Below are 17,683 nucleotides of genomic sequence, written 5' to 3' on the forward strand. Positions count from 1 at the left end.
GCACCAGGTGTTATATGTAAACAATGAATCATGGAATGCTGTATCAAAAATTAATGATGTACTGTATGGTGACTAACATAGCACAATAAAAAAAAAAAGAATGTGAAAATGAATTGTAGGGCAACCACATACCATAAATAAAATACACCAACAAAACGGGCAGAAAGTTGACTCTAAAAAGATAAAGGTGAGTAAAAGAAGGCAGGTAGTAGAGCATACATAGTCTATAACTCTATTTATAGACAATTTTAAAAAGACATAACTAAACTGTGCTGTTTATGGATGCTTACAGAGTAGGCTGATCTACAGTACAAAGCAAGAAACTAGCCATGTGGTTACCTGACAGTGGAGGAGAGTCTCACCGGGCAGGAGCATGCATGCACGGGCTCTCCTCGATGGTTATATATCCAGTATGTATACCATATGCACCTGCACATGTGTTTACTTGAATTATTTTTTATTTAATTATTTGTGAGAGAGAGAGAGAGAGAGAGAGAGAGAACACATGCACAAGCAGGGGGACCGGCAGGCAGAGGGAGAAGCTGGCTCCCTGCTGAGCAAGGAGCCTGATGCAGGACTCTGTCCCAGGACCCCAGGATCATGACCCGAGCTGAAGGCAGACACTCAACCAAGTGAGCCACCTAGGTGCCCCCATAGATTTACTTTATAGTAATTTGTGCATATATGTTTAGATCACTTTCTATCTATTCCCCATTTTTCTTAAAGTTTAAAGGACAAGATTTGGTCTTAATAAAAAGCTTCAGAAACAGTTGGAATCCTTCCTGTAAAACCGAAAGCTGATTTGCCAAGCTTCCTCCTGAGTTAGGCAGTAAAGTCGGTGTAAGTAACTGTAGGGAGCTATAACATTTCTAGAGAAGGATAACCGAATCCAACTAGAGTGAATAGGCCATGAATTTTCATCAGTCTATAAAACAGAAGTGCAATTTGTATAAAGCTGAATCTCATAAATAAGTAATGGAGCATTAGAAGGCAAAGCTAAATGAATGGAGCACGGGTTTGTGAGGCAAAAATAGTCCGTATTTCTTCTTAGACAAATATTAAATAATTAGAATGGGGTATCTCTTGTAAAGGGGTGGATAGAAAATACAGCTCCAAGAGTGTGGCCCAACAGGTTGGTAGCGTATCTGTCAGAGGATTCCTGCACGTAAATCATCTTAGACTGAGATGTTTCCCTGTCTCCAGGTGGTAAAGATTTTACACTGTCCTGATTAGAAATTTCACTTGTTCTTCGCATTAATACTGCGTTTTTTTTTTTCCTTTAAAAATTTTATGTATTTTTTTCACAGAGAGAGACAGTGAGAGAGGGAGCACAAGCAGGGGGAGTGAGAGAGGGAGAAGCAGGCTTCCCGCTCAGCAGGGAGCCCAATGTGGGACTCTATCCCAGAACCTCGGAATCATGACCTGAGCCGAAGGCAGACGCTTAAGTGACTGAGCCACCCAGGTGCCCCAACACTGCTTTTTAAATGACCATTTTAAATGAACCTTCTATCCTACATGCTGAAATTCCAAATGTAGACTAATATCCAACAACAAAACTTTATGAAGACGATTTATTTGTGGGTATGTTAACATCTATTACAGCTCTTCTCTTTGTACACTGTATCTGAATCTTCATTGAAAAAAATGCACTTTTAGATAATTATAATCCATTAGGTCTAGTTTAATTCAGCATCTTCTAAAAGCCAAATATTTTGGCTGAGTAGTAGGTTTCTCAGATCAATATGACACAGTCTCTGCTTCTAAGAAACTGGGGTAAATAGATAACTTCGGAATGTTTTGTAAGTACTACCAAAAACTTGTACTAACATAACACAATAAAAAAATAAATATTATTAATAATAAAAAAAAGTTGTGCACAGTATAAATGGAACCATGAGTATGGGTCCCTTAAGAGACAGAAAAGTTCAGGTAGGGTTTTCTGGAAGAGATTATGTTTGGCCAGAATTTTCAAAGATCAGCTCTCTAGATAAAGGATTGGAAAAAGAAGAAATCAAGGCTGGAATATAAGTGAAGGCACAGGGACTCTGGAGTAGTACTGAGAAGCTGTCTTGGTAGCTACAAGCTACCAAGGACTCAGGGAAAGCTGGGGAAGCCTTGTTTGCTGCATGGAGAGATGTTTCCTGCAGCTGAACACTTATTTAGAGAAGAGCGTTCCAGCAAGTGTGCTGAGGATAACTAGGAGGTGTGCAGACTAGTGTTGGGATAATAATTAAGTGAAAAAAATAGCAGTCAAGCAAACTATAAAGATACACTTTAATGTAGTGTGTCCTTGATGCATAGCAGAAAAATAAAGTAAACCTGTGATTAAAACTAAAAAAAAGACATTGTGACATTAGCTCAGGTGAGAAACAGAGCTGGATTGTGCTTGTCTGGAGGAAGAAGGAGGGAATCTGAGAACAGGGAGAGCCATGTAAAATTATCAGGACTGGTGATGGACCAGACGTGGACAGTGAGGGAGAAAGAAGAGATGCAAGGCTTCCCAGCATCCGGCTTGTAACAGAGTGACCGAGAAGCAGAATTCAGGGCAGGGAGCCCCATCCGAAGAAGCTGAAGATAAGGGTTGAGTGTTATGCATGTTGAATACATTAGCTGGGGAGGTGGCGGAAATGTCTGTCACCTTGATCGTGGTGACAGTAACAAGAGTATCCATATGTCCTAAATCAAACTCAACTGAATTGGAAACATGAGTCATGTGTAGTTTTCTGAATGCCAATGATACCTCAATGAAACTAGAAAAAGGAGTATTATTATACAGTATTAAAAGAGAAGGTTTAAGAAGCAAACAGATCTAGGGAAAGGTAGAAAGAATCAGATGTGCTTATAATATGGAGACCAGGACCAAACAGGTTGTAGGGTCTCAAGAAGGGGAGAGAGACCCACTTCAATGGCAGTGGTGAAGTTATTCAGATAAAGATGACATTCAGTGGTGAGGAGGGGACTGTGATCATTCATCCCACATCTGGGATTATGCAACTGTGAATATTTATACAAGCACACAAACACCGGCACACACACGTGTATTTGTCATGATGGCTGACAGTAAGACTATAAACTGCTCTAAGGGTAGGCCTTAAGTAAACACCTCAAAAATACATGCACAACCTGTTCTAACTCATTTACCAACTGCTCATTGAGTATCTCAAGGATCGCCAAGCTTCAAACATATTCACAAGCCACAAATAAACCTCCATTATAAATATTGTTAGGTAGCAGCCTTAAAATCCATGTCACCGACTTCAAATTGTGTGGGATTCCTTCTTGAGTTGACTGAGTACAGGGTTTGCATTGCATAGTATGACTTGACGAGAGAACCCATAAAATTCCCCACTGTGGCCCACTTAAAAAAAGAAGTATGATAGTTTTAGGCACTGCTGAATGCCAGACTGAGATACAAAAAGTAAATAAAACACCATAAAGCTCCCACCTTCATTTCATTTTTAGAGCCCCACACAGGGAGATGACAAGGATATTCATCAGAGGCACGCCACTGAGGTTCAGATTTATTTTCCCTAATATTCAATTGTATATTTGGAGGAAATACCAATTTCTTGTTTAAATGAAAAGCATCCCTACCCTTCTCAATGCTGAAGTTCACTAATGATTTTAAGATCACTCTAAGGGTTTAAACCAAATCACAACCCCTTTACAGCAGCTGGCATTTACCATGCAGACCTCACGTTGGGAATACATTTCTGTTTCAGGTTAAATAAATACAGCCTCTTTTGTTTTAGAACCGGAAGAACATTTTGTTGACTCAGGGCTCTATTTCTGTTACTTAGAGCTAAAAGAAGTCAGGTCGGCGTGAGAATTTCTACAGGGCATTGACGGGAAGTTGGCCGGGAAGCGGGTCACTTTATATCGTATACACCGCTAAGAACCTGGTTTAAACAGAAGAGGGAGTGTTATTTCCAAGCATGCCTTCTCTGCATTTGTGTGGGCTTTCAGGCCCAGGGCTACTCTGAAAAACAGAAAGAATGAATTTAAGGAGAATTGTGGGACCTAAGGAACCCTCCCTGAGATGCTGCTAAGAGGCCAGAAAGCTGGAGGAAGCTCCAAGTTTCCCCCTTCCCTCAATATCCACTCACCCAGAATATTTACTGAAGAACTCCTGGGCCAGCCAGGGCCAAAGTGAAAACAGCTTCTAATCCTCCTCATGCTAAATTCTGTTGGACAACTACAAAGAAGTTCTTCTTGGGACGTCTTGACGAAGACAGGGCTTATAGAACAGACTGCCCCCCGGCCTGCTGCCCCTTTTATCTCCTCCTCACTCCCCATCCAGACTCAAGGTGGAATCCATCAGACATTAGTTGAGAAAATGAATGAAAGTGGCATGCACCATCCTGAGTGGGGTGTCACGATTCTCCGCTTCTGCCAACCCAGTGTTGATGGTGGGACCAAAGTGGTCCACCTGACTCACACATCAGAATGACCCATTGTTAGCCTGTCCTTCTGATTTAGGAAGAAAGAGGGTCTGGGAGACACATCTAAGCAGTTTAGCAAACTTAAAAAAACAAAAACAAAAACGAGAGCACAAACACAGAGGAACGGCAGAGGCAGAGGGAGAAGAAGGCTTCCCACTGAGCAGGGAGCCCAACACAGGGCTCGATCCCAAGACCCTGAGACCGTGACCTGAGTCGAAGGCAGATGCTTAATCAACTGAGCCACCCAGGTGCCCATCCAGCTTCTTTACCCTCAGCTGTTTACCTTAACAATAACACATGCATACATAAATTGTTTATATATGTAGGCATGTGGATAAATATTCTGTATTCCGTAACCTCTCTCTTACTTTCTCTCTTTCTCTTCCCCTCCCCGCAGGTCTTCTGCTGCTTATCTGCACACTCCAGGATCTGGGAGGAGTGGAGATTTTCTGTAGCAGGTGTGAGGCCTCTTATATCTGAGACCCACCTGGGGATGAACTGTTGGCCTGATTATGGTCCAGAGTCAGGATATACTTACTGATCGTCTAGACACTGCCTCCTGCGATGACATGCTGGAAAGGGCATTGAATAAGACTTTCCTCGGACATGCCGTGTCACCCAGTTACCAAGTCTTTCTACCAGCAGCTGTGTCATTAGGCCTCCCTGGGCTTCCTCATTAGAACTCAACATGATTCTCATCAATTTTCCAGAACGCCTCTGAACTAATCTTCCATGACTGTCAAACTGTTCTCAAATTGCCTCTTATTTATTTATTATTTTTAGGTAACCCCCTTTTCTTTACTAAATTTTCTTTTCTTTTTTTCTTTATTATGTTATGTTAGTCACCATACAGTACATCATTACTTTTTGTTGTTTAGGTTCAACTCTGTCCTCTATCCTATCTGCCTGGTATCTTTCTTCTCTTTCTTTCTTTCTTTCTTTCTTTCTTTTTTTTTTTTTTCCAACCTAGAATCTCACTAATTTGTCAAGAGACTGCAGATGAATACATTTTCCCATGAACCTTGACACAGCTGTCTTAGTCCTCTGAGGCATTCCTCATCCTTTAGGAAATCATAAGGATGACACATTGGACACCAGATGTAGAGAGGGAGTCTGTTCTATGTGTGCTAGGTTTCAATCTGCATACTTTCTTCTCTCCCCAGCAATACTGCTGCTGCAAATGCTCTGAGAATTATGCAAATGCTTTCCAAAGCTAAGTGTGGTATATCATACCTGTGTGTTGTGAGTTCTATGTTCAGAAATTACTGGCTGGTAGTTTATTTTTTAATATGCTGATAAAATTCTTTGCTCTGCATAATCCATAAATACTGCTTTGGAAGTATTCCCTATTTAATAAAGTTTGATACCACAGCACTACCTTAACACATAAAAAGTAAATAAATTTTCTTTCAGCTTTTGCATGCAAATATTGGATTATGCATGCTAAAACATCATTAGAACAAAACCCCCTTCAGTTGGTAGCTCAAATTCAGTGCAATAACTAACCATATGTATCTTGGTTTTAAATGTGTCTTAATAGTTTTTTGGTGACAATTAAAAATAAATTCTATAAGCAGAGCATGAGTCACTTTGTGAAATTAATGTATTATATAATTATCATTAGGTAGCAACAGGAGACCATTATGATGCATCAAAATTCTATTCTCAGAACATTAGAACTTCCCTGGAACTGAGCAGAATCAGTAGGCTGCACCTGCTTGGTACGTTTCTGTGCTCCTTTGTACTTTCAAACTCATTTCAGTTTTGTGTGAAAGCATGTTAGTGCCTAAAGACCAGGACAATTACTGCTTTGTCAAATTATGAATGCTAAAGTTTATATCTCAATTTTTAATGCTGAAATAAACTACAGAGGCCATTTCTCATCTAATTTAAGAATTAGGAGACGAGAAACCAACTTAACGCTGTAAGTCCTTCAAAGACAAAGAACCACTAGGAAAAGTAACCATAATGAGAAAGGAAAAATAAAAATTACCAATAATTATCATTATGTTAATGTCTACTTACATATTATTAATTACATATTCCATATGGGTTTTATCTCTCCAATGCTAAGTAAATGAAGAGAAATGGAAAAGATAATTTTCCTAAATGATTTCAATACCTGTTTATTTTATCTGAATAGTTGGTAGTTCTGACTAAATATATTTTTCAGTTTTCATCAATGTGGCAACTAGAATGGCAAAATGGTATTTTTTAAGGTTTTTTATTTACTTGAGAGAGAGCACAAATGTGGGGAAGGGCAGAGGCAGAGGGAGAAGCAGGCTTCCCATTGAGCAGGGAACCCAACACAGGGCTCAACCCCAAGACCCTGAGACCATGACCTGAGCCAAAGGCAGATGCTTAATCAACTGAGACACCCAGGCACCCCGATATTTAACATCATTATGATTAGACGATTGTAATAGCTCATGTCTCTATGTCTGGGCTCTTATAATTACCTTCTGACCCAGCTTTCTGGATGTAGAATCTCCCATTACAGTCTACTCAGGACTAATCTTTATAACAAAAATCTAGTGATGCTATACCTCAAACCCTCCAGGGGCCCCCCTGCCAGCATTTTTGCCAATATGCACAGAGAAATGTTCACAACTTGGCACATGTAATATGGCATGTCCTATGCTCTGTGTCTGTGTTTTTATTCATGCAATCACGTTAGACCATTTCCAACTCCTCCCAATTTTCTTCTCATCAATGCTCATCCTTCATGAGCCAAATTCATCACCACCCCCTTTTTCTGTGTTTTCTGCACATGCCAATCATTTTACCACCTTGTTTGCCTGGTGTAATAGATTGTCAGTGCCCCATGTGTGGCCCTTGGAGCATGAATACTTCCTGGCTGACTTCTGTCTGCTGGTGTCTACAGTCTGACCCAATGCCCTTGTATCCAAATGGCAGAGAGCTGGCTGCTTGCTTGCCCTGGAGGCAGGAAGTACCAACAATGCCCTCCTCCACAGCATTGGTGACCAAGAACTCTCAGGATTTCATGCATGAATTTGCCAGTCCCATCACATCTCAGGATCAATAATTCTGGGACATATGTTTGGAGAATTTCCTACATTTGCCCTTCAAATTGAGCTCCAGTCTTCCTAATAACTGGTTTAGTAGTTGCCCCTTTATTAGCAGCTATCTTTTCCCTGCATTGCTTCCTACTTGCCTGTGAGTATCACTTGAACTTCTCAAAAATGATTTCTACCTCAATCTTTTGTCCACAGGTCTTTTCTTGTAGAGTCCACAGTAAAAGCTATGACACTGGAAGTACTAGTACACAGGCTTCTGGAGCTGGATGGCTTGCTGGCTATATGGCATCAAGACCCTGTGGTTTGTCACAGTAGCACAAGGACTAGTCCTCTCCCCTGTGGTGAGCTGGGGCTGCATCAAGGCATGAGGGAATGTACGCCTTATGCAATCTCTCCAGGATTTGAGAGGCAGAGTGACAGTGATGATGAGTATGGCTATGGAGTTGTCAAGTATAGTTAGAGCTGAGGGAAAAAACTGATGAGCTCATGCTGCCCAGTCAAAATCTCAGGGCATGGTATGAAAGGCAGAAGGTCTCTGCCTTTAACAACATTTAGAGAAGCTCTTTTCTTCTGCAGTCACAGAGGAAACTGGACTGAACACCAGATCTTTGTCTGACTGGAAGAGCAGTTGGCTTGTAGAGAAGGCTTGCTTCAAGGCACCAGCAAAATTCCTATTCAAGACTCAAGGCTATAGGGGCACCTGGGTGCTTGGTGGGTTAAAGCCTCTGCCTTCGGCTCAGGTCATGATCCCAGGGTCCTGGGATCGAGCCCTGCATTGGGCTCTCTGCTCAGCAGGAAGCCTGCTTCCTCCTCTCTCTGCCTGACTCTCTACCTACTTGTGATCTGTCAAATAAATAAATGAAAAAATCCTAAAAAAAAAAAGACTCAAGGCTTTAACAGGGAAGAGGTGGGATCCTGAAGTCTGAACTCACACCTGGGTAACCCACTCCTTGTGAGACAATGGTTCTTTCTTTGCCTGTGGCTCACACAGATGCCTCCTCTCAGGTAGATACTGTGAAATATGTGTGCCTTCCTCAAAATTTGCTCTCAGCTTATGGCTTCTAAACCATCAACCATGTTCAAGACCAAGTATGGCCCAACTGAGGATATACTGCTTCTAGAAGAAAAATGGGATTATTCTTCAAAGGAAGTACAGAAACCAGCTGATATATCCAGTGTTAGAATCAGGTTAGACAAGAGGTGTTAGAGCAAGAGGTGCACAAACACAAGAGGTGCTGATAGATCCAGTGTTAGAATCAGTGTTAGACAAGAGGTGTGTGTGTGTGTGTGTGTGTGTGTGTGTGTGTGTGTGTGAAATGTGGGTGCAAAGCAATGTTAAATGGATGTTTATCCAACCAGATAAATTTGCCTCTAAAACATCCGTATTCTGAGGTATGCACTTATGAATTCTCACTAAATAGTATAGCTAATTACATATTTCTCTATAGATACCTTATTATAACTCCAGAAAATAAAAATTTATCCTAAATAAGAAAAGAATACTCTCCAATGAATCAGTATTTAAATCACCCAAGGGTCACAAAATGTAAATCAACAAGCTTAATAAGTGAAGTCAAATGGACATGAGGAGATTTATGAAAAACAAGAAAACAACCTTGAAGAGCATCCAGCACTGTGACTGAGAATGAATGCACTTTACTGCTGTTTTGCCTTATACCCAAGTGATCTCACTCACTGATTCCCTTCAACAATTCTGATGACCCACTGCACATTGCATCTGCTGAATCTCCTTTCAAAATTAAAATGTGAGAAATGTACTCAACTAAAAAACACATTTCATACATATATAGACACATGTATATTCCACTTACCCGTACTTGACCCACAAAGGCATTGGCTTCTTCCTCCACCACAGACAGATTTCTAGACAGGTAGGGATCAAACACGGGTGCATTGTCATTGACATCTGTCACCACCACATTCACGGTAGCCGTGGAGGTCTTAAAGGAAAAAAATAGGACTAAATGTGAGAGGAGTCATTTCGATGTTGATGTCAGCTCATCGGTCATGTTGGCGTTTGTCTATCTGAAACAGAGTGAGACCTTGCCTCACTCCAACTAAAACCCAAAGCATCTCATTGGTATCCTTACTCCTTAGCTTTCCAAAAAAGAAAAAAAAAAAAGTTTGCAATACTCAGCTCAAACACACACACACACACACACACACACACACACAACAAAACAGATGGAGAAAGCAAATGATGATATTACAGGGCAAAAATCTTCTTGAAAGTGACAAGTATTTCCTGGAGGCTTACTTTGAGAAAGTGATTTTTTACCTTTATCTTGTTCACATTTTATGGGTGGCAAAATTTTGTTTATATACACATGTACCTCTTTTTCTCTGAAATGTAACATTTTTGTAGTTTATAGCACTTACATTTCACACTGTTTAAAAATAAAAATGGAAGCTTATCAAAGAGCACAGTGCATCAAATGGGTATTCTCAGGTGAGACAGTGTTGTCAGAAAATACTATATTCATCATTTTCTGGGTTCACCTCTACACCAAGAGTTTGAGCTCTATATATCACTGGGTTAAGTTATTATCTTGTGATCACAGAGCCTGAGGAAGTGGTAAGCAGGTACACCTATGTGCTACCAGGTCCAAAGGTCAACCATTGGCCTGCTGCAACAAGAGTTTATTATGTAGTTCTACTAAGCTTCTGCACAATCAAGGAACATCTTCAGATGTGAGTCAAGCTGAAAACTGCCCTTTCTAATCAAAGCCTGAGAAGCTGCACCTGTTGCACATCCAGCTCTATGCTAGTGCGGGGCATATTTTATAAAAATATAATATATTTTTATATATTTTATATAAAATATATTTTATATGTTTTATATATTTTCCACATTTTTTCCAACAAGGCTACATTGCTTTTATAACAACAACAAAAACACAGTTGAACAAATGCTATTTCTCTAAAAGTTGTATGAGTTAAAACCAGGAAAATGATGTTTTTACAGGACCAGTAGTTCTCAATTTGCCTGAGGGTGAACAAGACATTAAAATTGACAGCCGGGGTGAAAATCTAAGAGTAGCCACACTAGAGTGTGTTGACTTCCTTCAGATTGTCTCACCCTCTTTATGCCCATCCACCTGTTCTTATTTCCCTGTCAATCTCCTGGATGGGTTTTCATCCTATTCTTTACAAATCCCATTCTTGACCCTATAGTGTGTGATGTTTTCAGACTATATTGGTCTTTAGTCAAACACTATGGACTCTCGCTGAGTAAGGCAGAAGAGAGCTGGATCACCAAGAAATCTGAAAAGTTCAACAACAAGTCCACCGTTTTTGTGCTAATGGGGGCTAAAATTCATGTATAGATGTATTTCTCCACATCTTAGTAACTGTATATACATGAGAAATATCCATGTCTGTTTTGACCCAAGTATTAAGAACTAAGAACACACAGAATAATTTCCAGCCTACGTATTTCTTGAAAAGTAATCTAAAGACCATTTGCATCGGAATCACTTGGCTAATCATTATAAATGCCCAGGCTATACATTAGACCTATTGACTCTATTCATTTCAATCTATTGAAATAGTGGCAGATTAGTTAGTTGTAAAGCCCAATTATGTAACTTTTTTTGATAGGTTTGCAAAGATGGTGACAGCACTTCAATATGGATCTTTGCCCTATAGGATGTTTATGTATCTTATCAAGGACATATTTTCAGCTGGTTAATGTTGAATACTTAGGATATCAAATCAGGTCATTTTAAGTGAATTAGATAAAAAGAACAGTATGTCAGCCAACAAATGTTCACAATTAATTTTACAAATCAATTTACATGATGCCAATTAAATAAAAAAGATAAGTTATCAAACTAATAAACCTGATTAGTGCAAAGTTACCTTTTTCCCATTAAGGGAATTTGTCTTATTGCCTACTTTCTCAAATGCTGTATCAAATTACAATTCTAGGAGCTGGAAGTACTTGCAGTACTATATTCCATAAATTATCATTTTTGGGGTTATTACTTATTTTAATTATAACATGCCATAGATTTTATTTTGTTTTAAGTCATGGATAAATCATCACAAAATGTATTAAATACTCAACAATGCAAGCAGATATTTCTGTTGTAGCAGAACATTTGAATACACATTTATTTTCATAAGTTACTTTAGCCTTGAAATAAAGACATTAATATGATACCACTGGTTTGATATAGTATAAAAAATGAGAGATGTAAAGTCAAAGTAAAAAAAAAAACACAAGCATATGTACAATAATCTACACAAACCATTTTATTTTTTATCTGTGAGAACTTAAAAAAAATATTTTATAATCTTCCTTAATTTTATATTCTGGACTTTATTGAATCTACCAAGTTAATTTCTTAAATTATTAAAAACCTGGTTTAAAGGGCACCTGGGTGGCTCAGTGAGTTAAACCTCTGCCTTCAGCTCAGTTCATGATCTCAGGGTCCTGGGATCGAGCCCTGCAGTGGGCTCTCTGCTCAGCAGGGAGCCTGCATCCCCCCTCTCTGCCTGCCTCTCTGTCTACTTGTGATCTCTCTCTCTGTCAAATAAACAAATAAAATCTTAAAAAAAACCAAACACCTAGTTTAAGTAGAAGATATTTAGGGTGTTCAAAATGTATTCATTATCTAGTTACTGAAGATAGAATTATGATGACTTTCCATTGATACAGATCTAAATGAAACTATCTCCTCATAAGCAAATAGAAAAATGTGTATTATATGCTATATAATTGGGAAACAAAGGATGGAATGATGTACTCTATTTGGTCATTGTGGAAATATATCCATAGACATATATATACTCAAAGACCTTTAAAAATTTTCTATAAACATGTATGAAACTAATGTTTATTAGCATGTTTAATTCCTTTCAATAAAAATGGAGAGTTTGGAGTCTGGAACAATGAAGTTGTGTTGTTTAGGATCTGACCATTTTTGTTTCCATCCAATAGGATAAGGAAAATACATATACTCTGTAATCTGCTTTCTTTTTGGTCAATATTAATCCAAAACATTTTTATCCATAGCTAAAAATCATCCTGTGGCTACAACATCAAGAGCCAAGCCAGCCTGACCCAGATCATAGAGTTTCTTTGATGACATGGACAGGCTGCCCTTCCTACTACCAGGGAGGCTAGCATGGGAGGCTTATTCCCCTTCTGAGAATGAAAGAATATAAAATGTCTTCCAGAAAAGCAGAAAGGGGGGAATGCCTTCCTACTCTGGCTTATGGGGAGAAGAAGGGGAGGCAGAGAGAGTACAAGGAGATGGGATGCAAATGTCTTCCTCTTCATCCCTGTTCCCCTACTACTCTGGGTCACATCTACAGACAGGAAGCATTGGGGAAGCACTTTGGGGAAAGTGGTGATAGGTCTTAAGAAAGTAAGAGAACTTTTGGTGAAACAGTGGCTGACTCTTGTGAAGCATGGAAGCCTCCAGAGAACTTCCACGGCAGTCACATCTAATAGGACATGGCAGGGAATACGCAGCAGTGGCAGAGACAAGGGGCCAAAGAGAGAAGCTGTTTCTTTGTGTGTGGCTCAGGATTTCTAGGGCCTGAGAGATCACTCTGTGAGCAAAGGACCCAAAGGACAATCAAGTGGACATCAGGACTAGGCAGCAACGTATGTACCAGATACTCAAAGGAGTCACTAGGGGACTGGAGAGAATTAGAAAAGCCAGCACTGAGGGGCCAAACCAGACACACCATGCAAACAGAGACTGACAGAGGGAGAGCATTGGAGCTGCATGCCCTCCTCAAGCATCAAGAAGTAGTAAGCACACCATGTACCTGTATGATTTTAGGATAAGGGCAGGAAAGAGAGGAAGAGCAGCTTCACTGGTGAGTGCATGTCTACCTTGAAAAGAGTGGTTAAAAGAGAAGAGGCTAGGCTGTTCTTTCAAGCAAGTTAAGGGTGACCTGACCCAGCCCAGGGACACATTACTATCTAGGCAGCAGAGTGGACTCATGAAGATCAGATTAGGTATTAAAAAAAAAGGAGATTTAAAAAAAAAAAGATTTTAACTCCATTCATATCTAGGCGCAGTGCGAGGAGACTATATACTTTATAAGTATCTATATTGTAATATAAATATAATTTATTATATTACATATAATATGAACATAATAGAAACTAGTAGAATACCATAGATTATCTCAAAACTAAAAAAAAAACATCAAACTTCTGGAAGATTTACTTCAGAAAACACTAAAATATCAGTATTTTAGTCCCAACAAATGAGAAATATGAGATCTATGCTTTTCAAAGAGAATGAACAAGTAGCTCATTCTCTTTTAAAATTTTAAAATTACATGGTCAATTTTTTGATGTAAGAGTATACACCAAATAAAACCACTGCAGTTTTGTTTTTGTTTTTTCAAAAACTACCAGGATAGATAGGTAGATAGATAGATAGATGCATCATTATTCTATTCTAAAATTTTATTAAACAAGCTATCTTGAAATTCAATTATTTGAATTTCACACATAATTCTTCTCATATATATTTTTTTCCTTTTGCTAATGTTTCCTATAGTTTGACAAATAGTTACTAATATTCAGCTTCTGGATTTTAAATTTTTTTTTTATATTGTCACTTTTAAAAGACATTCATGTGGGTACCTGGCTGGGTGGTCGTTAAGCATCTGCCTTTGGCTCAGATCATGTGTCTTGGGGTCTTGGGATCAAGCCCAGGGCGGGGGGGGGGGGTGGGTGTCCCTGCTCAGTGGGGAGTCTGCTTCTTCCTCTCCCTCTGTTGGCCTCTCTGCCTGTTTGTGTTTTCTCTCTCTCTCTGTCCATTAACTAACTAAGTAAATAAAAATCTTTAAAAATGAAATAAAAGACATTTGGGGAATAACTTAGTTCAAGGCCCAAGCATAGATGCTAAGCCTCCTGCTGATCTGAAATTGTAAGACACCACCCGTATTCACTGTGAATGCCATAAACAAGGAACTCGAGCTAGGAATTCTGGAAAATTTTACGGAGAGCAGAAATTGTGATATAATCAAATTATATCAAGAACAATATTATATCAAGAACAAATTATATCAAGAACAAAAACAATATTGCAGAACTCATGGAAATCTGATCAAAAATACTCACACTACAGAACACCTTTATATTTTGAATAGGAATTGTTCCCCATTGGGAAATAACAACTGATAAACTTGTTTAAAAAAAAAAAAAAAAAAAAAAAAACAAGAGAAAAATCCTGACTTCTATTTGCATATTTAGATCTTTCACTGTTTCACTGTGACTTGCATATGTGTATATTTTTGCTGTGCTACTGTTTCATCGACAACTGCAACCCACAAAGCCCTACTTACTAGTCATCTTTCAGCCCGTGTGGATAAAGGCCAGGTGTGGTCTCTGGAAGAGCTCTAGTTCAGGTAGTAAAGGGGGCCGATGTGTCCGGCATTTATCCTTACCCTCAGCTCTTTGCAAAGCGGAGCAGATGCCTAGAATTGCATTAGGCATCATAAACCCATTAGGTAAGGAGAATGGAGACGAAAGCAAACACACGATAAATGGCAGAGTGGGTAGGAGACAGCAAGCGCCCTGCAGGAGCACTTTTCTGTCCACCACTACGTTTCTTTATATGAGACAAACAAACCCTGCTTTGGTTAAGCCCCTGCTGTTTGGCTTCCTCTTACAGCCAACTTCCTAAAGGCTGTTGCTACCACTGTGTGTTGAAGGAGTTCAGAGAACATCATCCCAAAATATGCCACTTTGCTATATTGACTCATTTGAGTGAAAAGCACTGGAAAACAGCAAATACAGGAAAACATTCAGTTATATTAAATGTTTTCATATTAATTATTAATTAATATATTAATACATTATATTAATTTAATATTTTAATATTAAGTATTAAAATATTAAATTTCCATGTGGAAGATGACTCCCTATATCAGAAGGAAGGTATCATTTTTATTATCAACAAGCACAAGAGGTTGAGATGGAGAGAATTCTATATAAGCAGACCTTATTAAAATAATTCACACCTCCTTTTAGCCTCCCGACACCTGCCTGTCTCCCTGTCACCTACTTTGAAAGCAAGTGGGTTTTGCCAATTCTTTGGGTCTTCATTTCCTTATGGGGGCTAAAACATCATGTAGAACTTATATAAATTTGTATGCTTTCTCCTCTTAATCTGTCTTTGTCACTTTAATTTTCAGACCTAACCAGGGACCTTAAGAGGGTCGAGGAAAACTTTTTCTTCCCTGTTGGTCAAATTATACCCATGAATATAATAAGGTTTGCCCAGATTTTCCAATAAAAATTTCTAATAAAATGCATTTTTAGCTCAGATTGGTTGCACTTAGCTTAGAAGTAAATAATGTTACAAAGAAGCTTCTGAAAAGAAGTTGCGTATATATTCCTTCAAAAAATGCATTTGGGAGTCATCCTAGATGCTATTATTATAAATAAGGCAAAATGTAGTTGTTTAAAAAGCATATGATACATAAAAATTCTGAAGTCTATTTCAGCTAAAATGTGAAAATATTGGAATAAAACATGGCAGAAGCTTTCTCAAGGGATTTTCAACTCATAGATTTGCAAGGAATTCCAAGTAAGTGCAAATAACTACTAAAATCTAGAATGTATGAGTTTATCTGTATTCATGATAGCTGAAGAAATCTAAATATTCATAATAATGAGATATTTACCTACAATTGTATAGGTTTTCCCTGCTACTACTGATAAAGTTGATTCAGAGAAGGGAAAAAAGGCACAAGAACACCAATAACATTCTTTGAACTTTGTCTACAAACATATTGGCAATGCGCAGTAGAACATTAGTTCTCTTCTCCCCAATCACATTTTAGTGGTGGTGGGGGAGGTGGTTTTCCATGATGAAACTATCAAATTATATCTTTGCCGTCTGTTTTACACAAATTGCTGGTAATGATTTCAATTTAATATATCAACCTGGGGGTCTGTGTTCATTAAATATCTTTCTTCCAAACCATAATCATTAAGGTTAAAAGGTTAATTTTACCATAACTCTAGAAAGGATGTAAGTTTAAATGTGTAGATAAGAAAAGCGCATTACAATGAGGCACTGTAGTGATTGTGTTATCACTTTCTCCTGCAGGAACCCATGATATGTGCCCACAGAGAAGTCCATCCCTAAAATTATGTAAATAAAGGGATTAGCTAGAAAAGCTTTTATTTGAAATCGAAGTGTTCCTTTCTCTACTGATATCCTCAAAACAAATTTTGAAAATAAAACGCATTTACTTAAGAGGGTCAGAATTTTAAAGCTGAATGAGACTTTACTGATCCTAAGAATGAAAACACAGGGACTGCGCGAGGTGGGGGGGAGGGGTGCAAGGGCCGGAAATGCTAAGTGACCCCTGCCCAAGGGGACTGAGATACCCAAGTAAGTAACTGGGAAAAAAAAAATGCTCTAGAAGAAATTAACCCTGGCTTTCTTCTGTTTTTGATGTGGGTGAACCCATAATTCATACACTGAGATTATGTCAAATATCTCAATATACTACTTTCCCCCATCTGTTCTTTTGTCTAAGAAATTACTGTTAAGGCCAGATTTAAAGGGTCCTACCAAAACCACTGCCATTAATATCTTATTCGTAATGTGACATCTTCCAAGGCTGTGTATTATGTTTTTTTTTTAATCCTAGTAATTTTTTTTTCCTATCCTAATGACTGACCTGAATGCCACTCATTTATTTTAATTCACACTAATGACACTCCTTCCTCCATACTGAATAATGCCTCCTCCTCCTCAGGTACCCCCTCATTATCGCCTAGATAAGTTGCCAGTTAATCTTCAACATGTCAAGTTCTTTCATTTTCTTCTTGAGAGTCGCATTGACTTCCTTATATAGATCTGAAACAGGCACACTCTTAATCAAGGATGCTGCATATATAAAATCAATGTTGGTTTTATTTTTCTTCACACATCTAACTACCTTCCACTGGCCCCACTATTTACCAAGATTGGTCTGTATATTTAATCTTTTACATGTAACTGTTTTACCTAATGTTTGAACAATGGCAAATGGCTTATAATGGGCAGATTTATCAATAATTAATTATCTTTATTTATTTTTCTAACTTTTAATTAAAGTAATAAAAATGTCCAGGTAGCAAGGCTATAAGTTTTGTTTTATTTTTTTTTTAATTTTTTTTTATTTATTTTTTTTATTTTTTTTTTTTTT

At 38.4% G+C, this 17,683-nt stretch overlaps 1 protein-coding gene across 4 annotated transcripts in view; it reads right to left on the reverse strand.

The window, feature by feature from the left end:
- The window catches only part of LOC111144760 (protocadherin related 15), an 817,855-nt gene that overhangs the window by 269,454 nt on the left and 530,718 nt on the right, over positions 1-17,683 (reverse strand). For all 4 annotated transcript variants that reach the window (XM_022499204.1, XM_022499203.1, XM_022499205.1 and 1 more), the window contains exon 17: positions 9,313-9,441. In XM_022499204.1, the coding sequence (XP_022354912.1) occupies positions 9,313-9,441 (129 nt within the window). The remainder of the gene's footprint in view (positions 1-9,312; positions 9,442-17,683) is intronic.

This window comes from Enhydra lutris, unplaced genomic scaffold (assembly GCF_002288905.1).
Source record: "Enhydra lutris kenyoni isolate GAN:26980312 unplaced genomic scaffold, ASM228890v2 scaffoldscaffold12, whole genome shotgun sequence".
Classification (NCBI taxonomy): domain Eukaryota; kingdom Metazoa; phylum Chordata; class Mammalia; order Carnivora; family Mustelidae; genus Enhydra; species Enhydra lutris.